Raw genomic sequence first — 21,310 nt, forward strand, 5'->3', positions numbered from 1 at the left:
CATGTTTTGTTATACACATGTTTATTTCCTTTGTGTGTATTGGAACAACATAAAAAATCTGAGGAAAAAAAGGCAAATTGAACAAAATTTCACACAAAACTCCAAAAATGGTCCGGACAAAATTGTTGCACCCTCCACTTAAAATTTGGTTGCGCACACTTTGAAATAAATAACTGCAATCAATCAATTCCTATAACTAACAACAAGCTTCTTACCCCACTTAACTGGAATTTAGGATCACTCTTTTTTTGGAAACTGCTCCAGGTCTCTCCTATTTGAAGGGTGTCTTCTCCCAACCGCCATTTTAAGATCTCTCCACAGGTGTTCAATGGAATTTAGATCCGGACTCATTGCTGGCCACTTCAGAACTCTCCAGCACTTTGTTTCCATCCTTTTCTGGGTGCTTCTTGAAGTATGTTTAGGGTCATTGTCCTTCTGGAAGATCCATAATCTAGGACACAAACCCAGCTTTCTGACGCTGGGCACTACATTGCAACCCACAATCCTTTGGTAATATCCAGATTTCATGATGCCTTGCACATAGGCAAGGCACCCAGTGCCAGAGGCAGCAAAACAACCCCAAAACATCTTTGAACCTCCGCCATATTTGACTGTAGGTACTGTATTCTTTTGTTTGTAGGCCTCATTCTGTTTTTTGTAGACAGATACGCTTTATCAAAAATCTCTATGTTGGTCCCATCTGTCCATAAGACGCTTTCCCAGAAGGATTTTTTCTTACACACGTACTTTTTGCCAAACTGCAGTCTAGCTTTTCTATGTTTCTGTGTCAGCAATGGGGTCCTCCTTGGTCTCTTGCCATAGCGTTTCATTTCATTCAAATGGCAATGGATAGTTCACGCTGACATTGATGCACAATGAGCCTGCAGGACAGCTTGAATTTCTTTGGAACTTGATTGGGGCTGCTTATCCACCATCCAGACTATCCTGCGCTGCAACCTTTCATCAATTTTTCTCTGCCTTCCACATCCAGGGATATTAGCTACAGTGCCATGGGTTGTAAACTTCTTGATTATGTTGTGCACCATGGAAAAATGAACATCAAGATCTCTGGAGATGGACTTGTAACCTTAAGATTGTTGATATTTTCCAACAATTTTGCTTCTCAAGTCCTCAGACAGTTCTCTTCTCCTCTTTTTCTTCTTCATGCTTAGTGTGGCACATACAGACACACAATGCAATGATTGAATCAACTTCTCCCCTTTTTATCTAGTTTCAGGTGAGATTTTCATATTTCCCACACCTGTTACTTGCCACAGGTGAGTTTGAACGAACATCACCAGCATGAAACAAAGTTGTCTACCTAATTTTGGAAAGGTGCCAACAATTTTGTCTGACCCATTTTGGGGGTTTTGTGTGAAATTATGTCCAGTTTGCCTTTTTTTTTGTGTTGTTCCATTGCTCACAAAGGAAATAAACATATGTATAGCAAAACATGTGTAATTGCAATCATTTTCTGGGAGAAATACTTCATTTTATGGAACAATTTCAAGGATACCAACACATTCAGCCGTTATTGTAGACCCCAGAAAACCATGCTATATCGCGATAATACACTGTGTGCAGAATTATTAGGCAAGTTGTATTTTAGAGGATTATTTTTATTATTACATAGTTACATAGTTACATAGTTTATAAGGCCGAAAAAAGACAAGTGTCCATCCAGTTCAGTCTATTTCTTGTGCACTGCAGCTATTCCGCAGCGTTGATCCAGGGGAAGGAAAAAAAAACCATGCAGTATAGGCCAATTTACTTCATTGAGGAAAAATTCACTTCCCGACTCCAATCTGGCAGTCAGATTAAATCCTTGGATTAATTAACTATCACTAAGCATAAGATGTAATTATATTGTTCTCAAGAAAGGCGTCCAGGCCTCTCTTGAACTCATTAAGTGAGTTGGACATCACCACTTCCTCTCCCAGAGAGTTCCAGAGTCTCACGGCTCTGACCATAAAGAATCCCCTTCTATGCTGGTGCAGGAACCTCCTTTCCTCCAGACGCATAGTGTGCCCCCTCGTCTTTGTCACCATCCTTGGTATAAACAGGCCATGGGAGAGATCAACATCTATGATCAACATTATTGATCAACATCTATGTTCTCAATCAACCCAAAAGACTCATAAATATGCAAGCTTAATATTTTTGGAAGTTGGAGTGGGTTTTTTTTAGATTTGGCTATCTTAGGAGGATATCTGTTTGTGCAGGTAACTATTACTGTGCAGAATTATTAGGCAACTTAATAAAAACCAAATATAATCCCATCTCACTTGTTTATTTTCACCAGGTAAACCAATATCAGTGCACAAAATGTAGAAATATACATTTCTGACATGCAAAAACAAAAACAAAAAAAATTAGTGATCAATATAGCCACCTTTATTTATGATGACACTAAACAGCCTTCCATCCATAGATTCTGTCAGTTGCTTGATCTGTTTTCGATCAACATTGCGTGCACCAGCCACCACAGCCTCCCAGACACTGTTCCGAGAGGTGTACTGTTTTCCCTCCCTGTAGATCTTTCTTGTTCAAAGGCGGTCGTTTTTCAGCCTTCCTTACCTTGGCCATGTCCCTGAGTATCGCACACCTTGTGCTTTTTTATACTCCAGTAACGTTGCAGCTCTGAAATATGGCAAAACTGGAGACGAATGGCATCTTGGCAGCTTCACGCTTGATTTTTCTCAATTTATGGGCAGTTATTTTGCGCCTTTTTTGGCCAACATGCCTCTTGCGACCCTGTTGGCTATTTGCCATGAAACGCTTGATTGTTCGGTGATCAAGCTTCAAAAGTTTGGAAATTTCAAGACTGCTGCATCCCTCTGCAAGACATCTCACAATATTGGACTTTTCAGAGTCCGTCAAATCTCTCTTCTGACCCATTTTGCCAAAGGAAAGGAAGCTGCCTAATAATTAAGCACACCTTATATAGGGTGTTGTCATTAGTCAACACCCCTCCTCATTACAGAGATGCACATCACCAGATTTACTTAATTGGTAGTTGGCTCTCAAGCCTATGCAGCTTGGAGTAGGACAACATGTATTAAAAGTATCATGTGATCAAAATACTCATTTGCCTAATAATTCTGCACACAGTATACTATTTCAGAAAACACAGTGACTGTGGGCAGAACTCTATATGCTCTATGCAGGACCAGCTAGTAGGTGGTAATTTTAGTGAAAAGTTTCCCCATGCAGCCCACGATGTTATGATCTGCTACAAGCACTAAGGAAAGAAAGGAGATCTGTCCCTACAATAGAACTAAGCTAGATCCCTACGATGTAACGGGGAACCTGATCCTGCGATCAGACTCGCTAAAGTCCTCGGCTAGTCTGTACGAAGACCTATAGATGCAAGGGAGGGATCCCTACAAGAACTAGGGACTGGGATAAAGTTGGACACCTCCTAGCAGAAATTGTAGCAGTAAAAGACAAACACACAACATAGAACATAAAGGTCCGAAGACCTAGCTAAACTGACTGAGAAAGGTAACTAAGCACCAGGCTAGCTTAAGAGTAGAAATTACAATGAAGTCCAGCAAGGCCAGGAGGGCGGAGCAGGATTAAATAGGCAAAAAAGGTCATGTGACCAGCAAGATAGAAAAAACCTAACAGGAGAGTTCTAACACACGATCATTAGAGACCCATACACAACATAGAAAACAATTTTACGGCATATAGCCCTTATCCTCCAGTATTCACAGTAGTGCCACTGAAAGTTATTTCAGTAGATTTCCCCAGTATTTAAAAAAAAGTTAGATCTTTCAGAAGAGTTATCAAATCTTTCAGCCTCACCAAATACTTACTTTTCCCAAGTCGTTTGGTGCTCCCTCTGCTCCCAAGCACCTCCATTGCCAAATGGATTGTGCCTGTGAGCAAAGGAAAGCTGAGTGGCTGGTCTGGGATCTGTAAATGGGTAGTTTTAATGTTTGATCTTTTGTAAAAAGACAGGATATTTTTATAGGGCCTGTAAAAAGTTGAGCTTTGGACTGCAGTCTGTAAATAGGGTGGGGAACTGATGTGTGTATAAGAGGCTGGGATCTGTATAAAGAACCAGGACTGGGGCATATATTTTTTTTATGTGCTCTGATGTGTGCTTTGCATTTGTTTAAGCAGGTTCTGTATTTATTTTGGGGTGTGCTCTAGGAACTTGTATGAAATTTATTTTCATTCAAATGTTGTGGGTTGGGAGAGTGTCCTTTATAAAGGGTGGGACACAAGGAAAAAAATGTGTGCTATACCCACATCTTTTTGTTAGTCTTTAAAGTTTCCATGATGTCGCTTCTCAAATGTTGGAATGTATGACAAAATCCACAGAAAATATAGAAATGCCCTATTGTATGTTAATAATGTTTTATCAATGCAGTTTTCAGATTTTCAGAATTAATTTTTTATCTTATAACAACAGAGTGGCCTCATGAAAACTTTTATATTCCAGCTTTATGCAACATATAAGTACAAGTTCCTAACAGAGATCTTTAACATGCCTCCCCTCTCCTTAGACTATTATGGGCAGCAACAGTAATCTGAACCCTCAATTCAGTTAATACTCTGTCTATATCCCTGCCTCATTGAAGACTGACAAGTGAACTGAAAGACATTGATCAATGTAGGAGAGCAAATATAGAAGGAAAGAAGTTTGATAAATATAGATTCATTTTTTATAATAGAAGGTTTAGATGGTTTCTTATATTTGCTTGTACTTTTGATTTAAAGGGGTATTTCAATATCCAAGATCTTATCTCAATATGTAGTAGGGGTAGTAAAAATATTAGCAAATATCTGTAATTAGAAATGTAGTATTGCTTTTCTGATTCACTATGTAGTTACCCCATATGCAGGGCATTGTAGTAAGTTAGGTAGCCATGGTTACAACCCCTCATATAGTGACAATTAGTTGTTAGTGGTCATAACCAAGGATACCTAAGCTACTGCAATGCCCTGCACATTGGGTAAGTGACATAGAGAATCAAAAGTACTATACTACATTTCTAATTTGAGGTATTTTCTATTACTATTATTATTATTAATAATAAACCTACTACATATTGGGATAGGACCTTGGAGATGGGAATACCCCTTTAAGAAACTTTTGTTAAAAAAAAACAATTGTTCTTTAATGTACTTTACATTCTAAAAAAAACACCTATATCATTCCTAAAGTCTGATTTTGTATTCACAGGTGGCTAATTTACTGAGACTCTTCCATATTCCTCAAATAAGCTATGCTTCCACCAGTGCCAAACTCAGTGACAAGTCACGTTATGACTACTTTGCAAGGACAGTGCCACCAGACTTCTATCAGGCAAAAGCAATGGCGGAAATCCTACGTTACTTTAATTGGACATATGTGTCTACTGTAGCTTCGGAAGGAGACTATGGGGAAACAGGAATTGAAGCCTTTGAACAAGAAGCACGACTAAGAAATATTTGTATTGCCACTTCTGAAAAGGTTGGGAGATCAAATATTAAAAAGTCCTATGACAGTGCTATCAAAGAACTTTTACAAAAGCCCAATGCAAAAGTTGTTGTTCTTTTTATGCGGAGTGATGATACCCGAGAGCTTTTAGCAGCTGCCAACAGGTTTAATGCCTCATTTACATGGATTGCCAGTGATGGGTGGGGTGCACAAGAAAGTATTGTAAAAGGCAATGAGCATATAGCATATGGGGCAATTACTCTAGAACTTGCTTCACATCCCGTCAAAGAGTTTGATAGGTATTTTAAAAGCCTCAATCCCAGCAACAATCATCGAAACCCTTGGTTTAAGGATTTTTGGCAACAAAAATTTCAATGTAGTCTTCATAATAAAACTGAAAAACCATGTGACAAGCGCCTCAATATCAACAGCTCTAACTATGAGCAAGAATCCAAAATTATGTTTGTAGTGAATGCAGTGTATGCCATGGCACATGCCCTGCATCAAATGCAACGGACTCTTTGCTCAAATACTTCCCAACTCTGTGATGCCATGAAAACTGTAGATGGTAAGCAGCTCTACAAGGATTATTTGCTGAAAGTTAACTTTACAGGTAAGCTTTTAGGACAGTCATATTTTACTCAAAATGCACTAATTAAACAAGCTATGTGAATTAATGAGTTTTGATCGGTTTTAATTGCTGTTTTTCCATCTGGTTAAGCCATTGAGAATATGGGCAGAAGTGAAACAGTTTCTAAACAAGAAGATAGATAAAAACATTAGAAAGCTTGAACCCAATGATCAGAGAGTACAGATGTTTTTCTACATAATTAGATGCTAAGAGTTTGGATGTTAATTTAAATTCCCTACATTTTCCTTTGAATGTAAACTGCTTCATAAAAGGATAAGAAACAGTAAAGAACTTAAGAAAAACCATTGTCTTCGACCACAGGCAAGAAGAATTAAAACACCAGGAGATGATTCTAATGTTGAGACAAACCTTATGCTCACTTATATTACGGCATTGACTTTCAACTTCTGCAACTTTTTGAGTACTAAAGGTTTGAATTGATCTGCCGATGTTTTTGAAGTTTTTGTGGTCCTACACAGGTTGTAGCAAAATATTCATAATTTTTATTTTATTTTATTATAAAGTGCCATTATCTCATTATACATGATGCAACCAGGATTTACAATACATAACATCCGTATATAAAAATACATAAATATATAAAATACAGTACAAAATAAGCACAACAACCATGACATGAGTGTCAAACTAGTATATAGGGATAGAGGGATTACAATCTACAAGCAAAGAAGGAAGGAAACAACGAAGGTAGAAACTGGTGATGGGAAGAAAAATAACTACCTGGGAATTAATAATAAATTACACACATTGGGTTTAACAATGGAATATGTATTAGTTATAAGGACACCACATGACAAAAAAAATGAATAAAAAACATATAAGACAATTTAAAAGCCCCAAAATAAAACAAGGGGGAGGAAATGAGACATCAGCAGCATGTATGAATAAGTGCAAAGCGCTAGATTGGGGATCAACCTGTATGATCAATGTATAACTATATAAAGTGCACAGTGCTTGTTATTAAATAACAGTAAACTGCATACTAGTGCATGTATTCACACTTAATTCAACGTAAAACTAATCAATTATTGATAATGTGCTATTCAGCAATGCATGTACATGAAGTAGTGTCCACAAGAATAATGAAATTGCAAACAGGGAGAGATTACCAACCATTAGACATGCTGGAAATGTATCCACGCTGCATGGCTCATGGTTGGCAATCTCTCCGTCTGCACTTTCGTGCCTAATTTCATTATTCTTGTGGGCACCACTTCATGTTCATGCATATATTGCTGAGTTATACATAGCTCTATATAGTTATACATTAATCATACAGGTTGATCCCCAATCTAGCACTTTGCACTTATTCATACATGCTTCTGATGTCTCCTTGCCTCCTCCTTGTTTTATTTTGGGTGTTTTAAATTGTCTTATATGTTTTTTATTAATTTATTTTTTATTTTTGTCATGTGGTGTCCTTATACCTAATACATATTCCATTGTTGAACCCAATATGTGTAATTTATTATTAATTCCCAGGTAAATCTTTTTCTTAGCATAGTGTTTTTTACTTTTATTTGGGTTGTGCTGCATTGCACTCCTTGGCGTTTTTTGGATTGTATTCTTCCTGTCATAGGTTTAATAAAATAAACTGGTGATGAGGCAGTGTAGTGTCAGTAGGGTTATTTTAGGTTGTAAACCTTTCTGAAGAGAAGGTTTTACTGTTGTTTTTGAAAGTTTTAAAGGGATAAATCATGGAGATAGTTATGTGAAAAACAAACAAAAAGAAGGCAAAGATGGAGGTCTTCTGAGGACAAGAGATTACATGTAGGAAGGTAAAGAGAGGTTAAGTCAGAAATATTTGGACGATACAGTACATGTTATGGACAGCCTTCTAAATCATTGCTAGTATTTGAACTTAAATCTGTATGTAATAGGTAGTCATTAAAGGTACTGATAGGCAACAGAGTTGACAATTAGGTTGAGGAGCAAAATTGTGTTCTATTTGAGGTCACAGTAAAGGAGGTTGCAATAGTCTAGGCAGGAGATAAAGAAGCATTCAGTAGCTTATATGCTATCTCAAAGTTGAGAAAAGATTGGTTTTAAGAACTGCAGGCCAAAGGAGGGCAAAGATTGATGACTTCTGAGGACTAGAGATTACATGTAGGGAAGTAACGAGAGATTAAGTCAGAAATGTTTGAAGGATATAGTACATGTTATGGACATCCTTCTAAATCATTGCTAGTATTTGAACTTGAATTTTGTATTCAATGGGTAGTTAGTAAAGGGACTGGTAGGCAGCAGAGTTGAAAGTTGGGTTGATGAGAAAAATAGTGCTCTATGGGAGGCCACAGAAAAGGAGGTTGCAGTAGTCTAGACAGGAGATGAATAGGCATGCAGTAGCATATGTGCTTGTTGTACCTCAGTTTGGGGATTCGATCCGTTGACCTGTTGTTGCGTGGTTGGTTCCCCTGTCTGCTGAGCTATTGCCTTTTCTTCCCTGTGCAAATGCTAATAGTTCCAATTGTATTTGTTCCTGTCCAGGTGTTTTCCATTTTTCTGTTTTGATCTGCCCTATCACCTTCTGGGTTGGGTTTTCTATGTTCGTCCTTCACTGCACTTCCTTGCTGGCTATACCTCTAGATGGACCTGGGTTTAGGAGTTCCAGCCCTTCAGCTAAGGGAGTTTACCTGGCATAGTGAACACCAGTTGAATTCCTGCACTGAGTCTATTTGTTTTCCATCCCAATTCCTTTTCCTTTCACCTCTTTACGTTTCTGAGAGGTTATACTTGTCCCATTTACTTTTGGCTCTCCTTAGCTTTCCATCTCTACCCTATATGCACGTGTTTTAATTTTCTCACCCTGGATTTTTGTATCTTCCTGCACACTTTCCTTTCCTCTTGTTGGCAGTGTGTTGCAATTTCACCTCTGGTTCTTCAGGAGGTACGAGAAACCCCTCGATTGCCTTTTAGGAAGCCAGGTCTGAGGTGGTGTTTCTGAGTTGTGCAGCTAGGGTCTTTCTATACTGTACAGTGACCAATTGGGTGTGGGTGTGACTTTTCCCTGTAGTAGGTCTTCCCTTTTTCCGTTACCAGTGAGTGAGTGTATGTTACTTTCATAACAGTACTATCTCAAACTTGAGAAAAGATTGATTTTAGAACTGTTTGCAAGTTGGAGGCAAAAGGAGGTGCTAAGGGCTTGGATGTGATGTTGGAAAGGCAGGGTTGAGTCAGATTTAGCAGATTCCTGAGACTGAGAAGAGTGTGGTGCTCTTAATAGTGATTGATAGGTCTGATGATATGGCTACATGAGAGAATAGAAAGGTAATACATTCCGTCTTCTCCATGTTGAACTTTAAAAAAAAAAGAGAAGTGAAAGAATATACAGTATCTGATAAACACTTTGTAATTCTGGGTTGTAGAGGTGCACCAACTGGGCTATTGAGGTAAATCGGATTGTCATAATAAAAGGCGTCTTGTGCCAAAAGTATAAATGGAGAAAAGTTAAAGTCCCAAGGCAAAGCCTTGAGGGACACCATCAGAAAGAGGACAAGATGATGAGGTGTTGTTACCTCTGCAGAATTTGCTGATATTATTGTATGTAAATTATCACACAGTCTTCAAAAGCATCCAAGAATTTTTTTTTTCCAGACAATCAAAAATAAAATCACTCTTGTCACATTAAATGGAATTAAAGGGGCATGTTCTAAAGGCAAAATTGCCTACCTATTTATTTGTTCATGGATATAAGGTACCTGCCTGTTTCGCATGTACATTGTGAAGCATACAGATTATTCAGCCGTCACAGACAGGCCTTTATAGGCTTATTTCTTTCTTTAACATGAAAATCATGGAAAGGCCCCTGATGACACTATTTTTCACAGACTGTCCAGATCTGGAGATACAATATTTCCAATAAAATCATATTATAGGACAGGCATATTCCTAGAAATTGGTCTCAGTAGTTCACAGTCATCATCTGTAGTTAGCAGCCTGGAGCTAAAACAAAGGCAGATTATAATAAAAGGGTCTTTGCTGGTAATATAGTGTCTAATGCAATATGGCTATTTTTCACTGCTCTCTCATTGTGAAACTCTGACCTAGATAGTTCATTAAATTAACAGTGTACCATGAATAATTAGCATGATGTTATCAGCTGGTAGACTATTGGAAAATACATTGTCCCATGGAATGTATTTATTTTGTGATTTATTGGAGTTGTTACAAATAGCAGTGCGTAAAGCCTTGGAAACAGAGATATGCATTCCCATTGTACATAAGAGACAAAAGCTTGCCATACTGAAGATATATTCAGTATCCAGGACTTAAATACAGCCATCCAAATGATATCAACAGGAAGTTAATTTACAATTTATCATAAACATACCATAATGTCATTGGTTATTATTTTTTTCTTTAATGTAATTGATAAAATTGTTTTCCATTGAACAGCAGGTAAACCTTCTTGTACAAAGAATTATCTTTTTAAACCACCTACTTGCTACTGGTAAAGAGGTAACTCCTGTCTTTTCATTTAGATAACTGTTACCTAGTGATGAATAAGCATCAGTGTTTTGTGTATATATGGCTACAAACAACCTTTACTGACCATGCCACCAACAAAGATAGTCAATTGATGAGTATTTTATGTGCATTTACATTGTCCAATTGTTGTTATGATCTTTCATAAATTAGTGATTCATAAATCTAAATGACCATTCTCTGCGGATCTCAGAAAATCTAGTAATAATTCCATGCTGTGTCTCTTCAGTAGAAACAAAATTATTTTCACTGATTAATGAGTTTCTATAGTAAAGTGTATATGAAATGACAAATCATTGGAAAACGTGTGTGGGAGTTATCGAGTGGGTTTGATAACATCTTCATATCTTGTCATAGAAAGGTAAACAAATGTGTTACTGTGACAAACGGCTTAGAACTATAACAAGGAATTTTTTTCCCTCATTTAGCAGTCAATTTAAAATAGAAAAAATAATTGTTTTACTCAAATGAAAAATGAAGTTTTTTACCCACATATGTGCTATGCTTTATGTAGCTGCTAGAGAGGTAATTTTACAAATACAGTACATTTCAATCAATAGATCTTGGAATATTAATAAGTTCTATAGTTGAACATGTTTTTAAAAAAATGTCCATGTACTCAAGGTTCTGTATACTCAGCTCCTAGCCAGGGGAAAAAGCATAGGTGAATATACTAGTGACACTGCAGGGACTCTCAACTGCTCTTTTTATGAAGAACACATTTCCCTGCCTGTTTGTTTTGTCACAGGAGCGAATGTTTCTGCCTTGTCACAAGCCCTGTGATCTTATCATCAATCAAGTCAGTGATGTAAAAAAATTTTATGCGTGATCATGGGCACCAGCAGATCTACATGGTCGAACTCAGCAAATAACATACTACACAGCAGGGGCATATTTATAAGATTATCTCAGCACAAGAACATTTTTTAAACACATTGAATTGTGGAACTTTTTATTATTTCAAGGTCTATTGATTAAAATGTACTTTATTTGATGGGCCAGTACTAATTATACAGTATATAGGTCTCTATTGTATTATAAAAGTGTCCACTAAAAATAATGACAAAACCAAGGACTATAAGTCATTTAAGGCGTTTTTCCATGTTTACAATTTATAATTGTAATAGACACATTTTTTTCTGCAAAAAATCAACTATTTTCTACTTTTATGTCTCATAGCTTACAAAAAAGTTGCAATGGAGTCCTTTTTTATCATAATTTTCAAAAGAGTACTTAAGAGCAGATATTTAAGAATATAGGTTGAAAAATAGATGCAATCTTTCTCAAATCAATAATACGTACATAATTCAATGCTAAATTCTTTATTTTATCGTAGATCTTATTTACCTCCATTTTTCATTAGGTAAGCACTGTGACTTAGCCCTTGTTCGAATACTGTTGTTGTATCTCATAATTCTCCCTCCACAGTAGGATGTTATATAGTTGGACCGCCCTAACTCTATACAGCCCTCTAATATATGATGTGAATAATTTCTTTTAATCGTGTATAAAAATGTTCAGTTCATGGAGTTCTTAGTATTAACGTACATGCACAGATCTGTCATAACATTAAAACCACTGACAAGTGAAGTGAATAGCATTTATGCAGTTGATGTGCTGAAAGCAGGTAAAATGGGTAATAATCAAAGCTACTCAGACAAGGGCCAAAAAACCAAATGTTAATGATAAAATGACTGTGTGAGAGCTTTTCCTGAGCAAGTGGGGTATTCCTGATATGCAACGGTTAACCCATTAAGGATGCATGAATTTTCCATTTTTGTGCTTTTGTTTTTCCCTCCCCTTGTTCCAAGAACCATCTTTTTTTTCTGTTGACATAGTCATTTGAGGGCTTATTTTTTTGCAAGATGAGTTGTATATATCATGCATACTGGAAAACACTAACAAAAGTGTGGTGAAGTTGAGAAAAAAAATGAAATTCCACCATTTGGTGGGGGAGGGGTTATTTTTATGGCGTTCAGCTTGTGGTAAAAATAACCTGGCAACAGGTCAGTATGATTATAACAATAACAAACTTGTCCAGTTCTTTTATTATTCTAGTAGTGAAAAAAATATGAAATGTGCAAAAATAAAAATGTTCTGAGACTTGTACATTTTTTCTTTTTTCATCAATAAATAAAGCTCTTTAAGGGCTTGATTTTTGCACCCTGAGCTGATATTTTTATAAATGTCATTTTGGGGTAAATATGACATTTTAAGTTGTTTTTTCTTTTATGCACTTTTCGTTAATATTTTTATAAATGCCATTTTGGGGTAAATATGACATTTTAAGTTGTTTTTTCTTTTTTGCACTTTTCGTTAAGTGAGGTGATTGAAAAATAGCAATTCTAGAATTCAGATTTTTTTTTTCTCTTTTTGGTTTTCACATAATGCAGTTTAATTAGCATTAGATTTTGATAGCTCTAACTTGTCCATACCAAATATGTTTATTTATACACTTTTAATTTTTTTATTTTTGAGTTAGAAAAAAGGGTTGATTTAAACTTTTATTTATTTTTTTAGAATTTATTTTTTTATTTTTACTTCTTATTTTTTAGTCCCTTTAGTGGACCTGAAAATGAGATTTTTTTTATAATAAAAAAGCGTCAACACTGTAAAACTGAAGAGATTAGAATCTCCAGAAAAGAATCGACAGCTGGAAAAAAGAAGTCATTAAACAGCATACTTCTCTCATGCATAACTAATCAGGATCTAATGCTACATTTGCATGACATTCAAGCTATACCACTTTTAATTATTTTTAAATACTGCATAGTTAGGGCAGAAGCAAAGTATCTTCTGTTTCCCTTATTACAACAAACAGCTCTCTGTCTTATATGTGTGCTTGGGGGATATAATGAATGCAAGTTCATCTGTGGAGTTGTTTAAACGGGTAATGGTTTTTCAAAGTTTATTATTTGGCACACTAATTAATGATATTTTGACATGTTAACTGTGACAACAACAACAAAAAACTTTTATCATAGTAAACACAAAATAAATTCTAGGATGAATTCAGCTCCACTATTTCTTCCTATACAGGGTTGCTCGTTACAATCTAATTCAAGGAAGCAGCACAATGTCAGCACAAATGTTGGTCAAGGATATTGAAAACATTTACAATTCGGGTCATGCCTTTTTTTTAAGGAAATTTGCCAGTAGATGTAACCCTTCAAAACTGATGTTGGCGCTATGTAAAAAAAAAGAACAGTGTGAAAATACATATGGTTAGGGTCAACATGACCTGAAATTCCACAGAAGGTTATTATTATCCTTTACTTACATAGGGTCATCATATTCCGCAGCGCTTTATAGACATTATCATCACTGTCCCTATCTTATCTTAATCACAATCTTAGTTCCCTATCAGTATGTTTCCTATGTTTCCAGTGTGGGAGGAAACTGGAAAACCCAGAGGAAACCCACGCAAACACGGGGAGAAAACACAAACGCCTTGTAGATGTCGTCCCTGGTGGGATTTGAACCCAGGACCCAAGCGCTGCAAGGCTGCAGTGCTAACCACTGAGCCACTGTGTCAAAAGATTGTGCACACAATATTTCTTGAGAATGGCTTGAAATATTCTTTTAGAATAGCTTGAAATAGGTGTTTGTGCAGTCCAGTTCACTCTAATTCTATACTTCCGTCCCCTTTACCAATCTCTAATTGTACCTATAGCCCAGCTCTAAGGTATAAAGGATCAGGGAACATATGTCCATGTGAGACGAAATGAGCTATGATCATAATATTTTTTAAAAGAGCAGAAACACATCAGGTCATCAAGGGAAACATTTTTTAAGCCTTAGGGTGCAAATCCCTATAAAATATTTTACATGAATATAGGAAATCAATAGAGAGAGTTTTCCATTATCAATGTACATTTGCCTACAGCTTCCAGTCAGTCATGACATGTAAGTATCACTTACTGTACGCTGAGCCACAAGCTACTAAACAGCATGTAGTGGCAAGGAAGCCAAAGTATAAACCAAGCAAATGTATTTTAAACCCCAATAAAAGATCTATATTTTATTAGGCATGCATGATAATAAGAAAGAATGGCTCAAAAATCTGTAAAATTAAGTGATTTTGGCAGTAAAAGATGTATATTGAAAGAAGCAGCATATATAGAATATCAATTGTTTGCAGAATTGGGCAAGGTCAATAGATGCCTTGGCATTAGACCAGTGTGAGCAAAATAGCCTGTAGTATTGTCATGTAGAGGGCAAAGAGTAGAGATGAGCAGATCGAATGGTGGAGAATAGAGATGAGCGGTGTTCGACTAGAACTGTTCGCCAATCTCAAATTCGAGCTGTTTTGGGCGGTGTTCGAGTTGTTCGACGAACCCGAACGATTTGCAAAAAATTCGGCTGTTCGAGGTTATGTTCGATAACAGTTCGTGCACCAAAAGCGTGTCCTGCATGTCTGGCGCTATTTAGAGCACCAATCATGCAGGGATTGTCTGCCACTCACTGTAATGCCACAGCCATGGTGGTTGTGGCATTAGAGTGATTGCCCAAATCGATGGGAACTGTGCTCACAGTGAAACATGAAAAGCCGGCAATTCAGCAGCGGCATACACCGGTACCCGACAATTTAGAACCGAAAGAATAGAGCTTCACACATAGATTAGATAGATAGAAACATGTCAGTCACATATATAAGAAGTACAGTGACAGTGTTGATTACTGTACTTGTCATTTAGTGTAAAGGATTTATAAAAAAAAATATTAGTGTTTTCATGCACCGTCTCTTTAAAAAAGCCGGCCGGCAATTCAGCAGCGGTACCCGACAATTTAAAATAGAAGGAATAGAGAATCACACATAAATTAGATAGATAGAAACATGTCAGTCACATATATAAGAAGTACAGTGACAGTGTTGATTACTGTACTTGCCATTTAGTGTAAAGGATTTATTAAAAAAAATATTAGTGTTTTCATGCACCGTCTCTTTAAAAAAGCCGGCCGGCAATTCAGCAGCGGTACCCGACAATTTAGAATGGAAGGAATAGAGCATCACACATAGATTAGATAGATAGAAACATGTCAGTCACATATATATGAAGTACAGTGACAGTGTTGATTACTGTACTTGTCATTTAGTGTTAAAATAAAGGATTTACTTTAAAAAAAAATTAGCGTGGGGTTCCCCTTAATTTTAGGCTCTAGCGGAGGTTAAGCAGACGGCTGGGGCAGATGTTTGAAGCCTGGGAAGGGGGTAATACCCATGGAGCTTCCCAGGCTACTAATATCAGCCCCCAGCTGAATGCCTAGCCTTTACTAGCTATTAAAATGGGGGACCCCCCCAAAAAATTGACGTGGGGTCCCCCCTATTTTAATAGCTAGCAAAGGCTAGGCAGACAGCTGGGGGCTGATATTAATAGCCCAGGAAGGGTGCCATGAATATTGGCCCCCTCCCAGGCTAGAAACACCAGCCGTCAGCCGCCCCAGAAATGGCACATCCATAGGATGCGCCAATTCTGGCACTTAGCCTCGCTCTTCCCACTGCCCTGTAGCGGTGGCAGTGGGGTAATAGGGCTGGGGTTGATGTCAGCTTATAATGCCAGCTGACATCAAGCCCAGGTTAGTAATGGAGAGGCGTCTATAAGACACCCCCATTACTAACCCCATAGTCAAAGTTAAAAAAAAACACAAACACCCAGAATAAAGTCCTTTAATTGAAATAAAGACACAATTCTTTATTGTTCTAAATAAAACCATACTTACCGTCACGCCCATTCCAGCTGAAGCCAACGATCCCCTGCAATAAAAGAAAAATAATAAAGCAACATCATCCTTACCTTTCCATGGTTCCCACGACAGCTTCAGCTCTGCTACATCGAGATGACAGGCTGGACCGCAGCAGAACGCTGCCATCCAGCCTGTCATCCCGCGGACACTGAGAAGCGCAGGCATGCTTGCGCTCCTCAGCGTCTCTCTGTGACGGCATCCAGATGAGCCGAGGTCATGTCCAATGAACTCGGCTCACCTCATGCACGTCACTGACAGCGTGGGAAAATTCTCACGCTGAAGCGCTGAGTGCAGGAGAATTCTCCCACGCTGTCAGTGACGTGCATAAGGTGAGCTCATGTCCAATGAACTCAGCTCACCTCATGCACGTCACTGACAGCGTGGGAAAATTCTCCTGCACTCAGCGCTTCAGCGTGAGAATTCTCCCACGCTGAAGCGCTGAGTGCAGGAGAATTTTCCCACGCTGTCAGTGACGTGCATGAGGTGAGCCGAGTTCATTGGACATAAACTCGGCTCATCTGGATGCCCTCACAGAGAGACACTGTGGAGCGCAAGCATGCCTGCGCTTCTCAGTGTCTGCGGGATGACAGGCTGGATGGCAGCGTTCTGCAGGTCCAGCCTGTCATCTCGATGTAGCAGAGCTGGAGCCGTCCTGGGAACCATGGAAAGGTAAGGATGATGTTGCTTTATTATTTTTCTTTTATTTCAGGAGATCGTTGGCTTCAGCTGGAATGGGCGTGACGGTAAGTATGGTTTAATTTAGAACAATAAAGAATTGTGTGTTTATTTCAATTAAAGGACTTTTTTCTGGGTGTTGTGTTTTTTTTAAATACTTTACTAGAAATTCATGGTGGTCATGTCTAATATTGGCGTGACCCCATGAATTTCGGGCTTAGGGCCAGCTGATAATGCCAAGCTGGCCCTAACCCCTTGATTACCCAGTGAGTCAACGCATCAGGGCCCTGGATGAGTTGGGTACAGCACCAGAAGATGGCGCTTCTATGAACGCGCCATTTTCCGTGGGTGCCTGCGGACTGCAATTTGCAGCGGGGGTGGCCCAGAAAGCTTGGGCCTCCCTGCGCTGCGGATTCCAGCCCCCAGCTGCCTAGTTGTACCTGGCTGGACTCAAAAACAGGGCGAAGCCCCACGTCAATTTTCTTTAAATTATTTCATGAAATAATTAAGAAAAAAAGGGCTTCCCTATATTGTTGTGTCCGGCCAGGTACAAATAGGCAGCTGGTGGTTGGGGGCAGCCCGTTCCTGCCTGCTGCACCTGACTGGACACAAATATAGTGCGAAGCCCCACGTCAATTTTTTTTAAATTATTTCATGAATTTCCTGAAATAATTTAAAAAAATTGAAGTGGGGCTTCGCACTATATTTGTGTCCAGCCAGGTACAGCAGGCAGGAACGGGCTGCCCCCAACCACCAGCTGCCTATTTGTACCTGGCCGGACACAACAATATAGGGAAGGCCTTTTTTTCTTAATTATTTCATGAATTTCATGAAATAATAAAAAAAAATTGAAGTGGGGCTTCGCACTATATTTGTGTCCAGCCAGGTACAGCAGGCAGGAACGGGCTGCCCCCAACCACCAGCTGCCTATTTGTACCTGGCCGGACACAACAATATAGGGAAGGCCTTTTTTTCTTAATTATTTTATGAATTTCATGAAATAATTTAAAAAAAAATATGTGGGGCTTCGCCCTATTTTTGTGTCCAGCCAGGTACAACTAGGCAGCTGGGGGCTGGAATCTGCAGCGCAGGGAGGCCCAAGCTTTCTGCCCCCCCCCCCCCGCTGCAAATTGCAGTCCGCAGCCACCCCGGAAAATGGCGCGTTCATAGAAGCGCCATCTTCTGGCGCTGTACCCAACTCATCCAGGGCCCTGGTGCGGTGGCTCACTGGGTAATAAAGGGGTTAGGGACAGCTTGGTATTATCAGCTGGCCCTAAGCCCAAAATTCATGGGGTCACGCCAGTATTAGACATGACCGCCATGAATTTCTAGTAAAGTATTTAAAAAAAACACAACACCCAGAATAAAGTCCTTTAATTGAAATAAACACACAATTCTTTATTGTTCTAAATTAAACCATACTTACCATCACACCCATTCCAGCTGAAGCCAACGATCTCCTGCAATAAAAGAAAAATAATAAACCAACATCATCCTTACCTTTCCATGGTTCCCAGGACAGCTCCAGCTCTGCTACATCGAGATGACAGGCTGGACCGCAGCAGAACGCTGCCATCCAGCCTGTCATCCCGCAGACACTGAGAAGCGCAGGCATGCTTGCGCTCCTCAGTGTCTCGCTGTGACGGCATAAAGATGAGCCGAGGTCATGTCCAATGAACTCAGCTCACCTCATGCACGTCACTGACAGCGTGGGAAAATTCTCACGCTGAAATGCTGAGTGCAGGAGAATTCTCCCACGCTGTAAGTGACGTGCATGAGGTGAGCAGAGATCATTGGACATGAACTCACCTCATGCACGTCACTGACAGCGCTTCAGCGTGAGAATTTTCCCACGCTGTCAGTGACGTGCATGAGGTGAGTTCATGTCCAATGATCTCTGCTCACCTCATGCACGTCACTGACAGCGTGGGAGAATTCTCCTGCACTCAGCACTTCAGCGTGAGAATTCTCCCACGCTGAAGCGCTGAGTGCAGGAGAATTTTCCCACGCTGTCAGTGACGTGCATGAGGTGCGCCGAGTTCATTGGACATGACCTCGGCTCATCTGGATGCCGTCACAGCGAGACACTGAGGAGCGCAAGCATGCCTGCGCTTCTCAGTGTCCGCGGGATGACAGGCTGGATGGCAGCTTTCTCCTGCGGTCCAGCCTGTCATCTCGATGTAGCAGAGCTGGAGCTGTCCTGGGAACCATCGAAAGGTAAGGATGATGTTGGTTTATTATTTTATTTTTATTACAGGAGATCGTTGGCTTCAGCTGGAATGGGCGTGATGGTAAGTATGGTTTAATTTAGAACAATAAAGAATTGTGTGTTTATTTCAATTAAAGGACTTTATTCTGGGTGTTTGTGTTTTTTTTAACTTTTACTATGGGGTTAGTAATGGGGGTGTCTTGTAGACGCCTCTCCATTACTAACCTGGGCTTGATGTCAGCAGGCGTTATAAGCTGACATCAACCCCAACCCTATTACCCCACTGCCACCGCTACAGGGCAGTGGGAAGAGCGAGGCTAAGTGCCAGAATTGGCGCATCCTATGGATGCGCCATTTCTGGGGCGGCTGACGGCTGGTGTTTCTAGCCTGGGAGGGGACCAATATTCATGGCACCCTTCCTGAGCTATTAATATCAGCCCCCAGCTGTCTGCCTAGCCTTTGCTAGCTATTAACATAGGGGGGACCCCACGTCATTTTTTGGGGGGGGGTCCCCCATTTTAATAGCTAGTAAAGGCTAAGTATTCAGCTGGGGGCTGATATTAGTAGCCTGGGAAGCTCCGTGGGTATTACCCCCTTCCCAGGCTTCAAACCTCTGCCCCAGCCGTCTGCTTAACCTCCGCTAGAGCCTAAAATTACGGGGAACCCCACGCCAATTTTTATTTTAATAAATCCTTTATTTTAACACTAAATGACAAGTACAGTAACCAACACTGTCGCTGTACTTATTATAAATGTGACTGACATGTTTCTATCTATCTAATCTATGTGTGAAGCTCTATTCTTTCTGTTCTAAATTGTCGGGTACAGATGCTGAATTGCCGGCCGGCTTTTTTAAAGAGACGGTGCATGAAAACACTATTATTTTTTTTACTAAATCCTTTACACTAAATGACAAGTGCAGTAACCAACGCTGTCGCTGTACTTATTATAAATGTGACTGACATATTTCTATCTATCTAATCTATATATGAAGCTCTATTCTTTCTGTTCTAAATTGTCGGGTACCGCTGCTGAATTGCCGGCCAGCTTTTTTAAAGAGACGGTGCATGAAAACACTAATATTTTTTTTACTTAATCCTTTACACTAAATGACAAGTGCAGTAACCAACACTGTCACTGTACTTCTTATATATGTGACTGACATGTTTCTATCTATCTAATCTATGTGTGATGCTCTATTCCTTCTTGTCTAAATTGTCGGGTACCGGTGTATGCCACTGCTGAATTTGCCGGCCGGCTTTTTTAAAAAGAGTGTCTTCTGAGCAGTTTGTCAGCTTTTGGACACCTTTGCAGGTGTTTTCTATGTGTTTCTATGTGTTTTTGTTTGCCTGCCATTGGTTTTAACGGTGTTTGACGGTGTTCTAAGGTGTTCGACGAACAGTTCGACGAACAGTTCCTCGAACATCCCGGTGTTCGACGAACCGAACCGAACCCGAACACTATGGGGGTGGCTCAACACTAGTGGAGAAGTGAATAAATGGGAAAGTCATGGTTTCATGTGGATTCGAACATTGAGATTCGATTAGCAGCTTGCAAAAAAAACCATGGCCGGCACCATTTATCACGCTGCTAAAGCATCAGTGAACTAATGTCTTTTTGTGTGGTTACACAGGCTTCACCATAATTCTCTGCAGCAATGACATCTAGCAGATTATCATACCTAGTACAGTGGTGTTCCGTACCTGGATCATCAATGATCAGCGGTTCCCATTGGAACACAGTTTGTACGGCAAAGTCGTTTTTTTGAGTCAATAAGTAAGTCTCTCTCCTGTAGAGTATAAGCTCTTATGGTCATCAGATTTCTCACTCTCCTATAGTGTGTAAGCTCTTATGGTCATCAGAGTCCTCATTCTCTCTTTCGCCTGTACAGTGCAAGCTGTTATGATCAGCAGGGTTTTCTCTTTTCTGTAGTGTGTAAGAGCTTATGATCAACGGAGTCCTCTCTCTTCTGTAGTGTGTATAATCAGTGGGGTCCTCTCTCTTCTGTAGTGTGTAAGCTCTTGTGGTCAGCGGAGTCTTCTCTCTCTTGTAGAGTGTAAGCTTTTATAATCAGTGGGGTCCTCTCTCTCGCTCTCTCCTTTAGAGAGTA

General features: G+C 39.4%; 1 protein-coding gene across 5 annotated transcripts in view; it reads left to right on the forward strand.

The window, feature by feature from the left end:
- The window catches only part of GRM3 (glutamate metabotropic receptor 3), a 438,101-nt gene that overhangs the window by 286,638 nt on the left and 130,153 nt on the right, over positions 1-21,310 (forward strand). For all 5 annotated transcript variants that reach the window (XM_073652341.1, XM_073652342.1, XM_073652343.1 and 2 more), the window contains one exon: positions 5,198-6,047. In XM_073652341.1, coding sequence (XP_073508442.1) covers positions 5,198-6,047 — 850 coding nt within the window. The remainder of the gene's footprint in view (positions 1-5,197; positions 6,048-21,310) is intronic.

Source organism: Phyllobates terribilis, unplaced genomic scaffold (assembly GCF_046119375.1).
Source record: "Phyllobates terribilis strain yellow unplaced genomic scaffold, ASM4611937v1 Scaffold_11__3_contigs__length_659146591, whole genome shotgun sequence".
Taxonomy (NCBI): Eukaryota; Metazoa; Chordata; class Amphibia; order Anura; family Dendrobatidae; genus Phyllobates; species Phyllobates terribilis.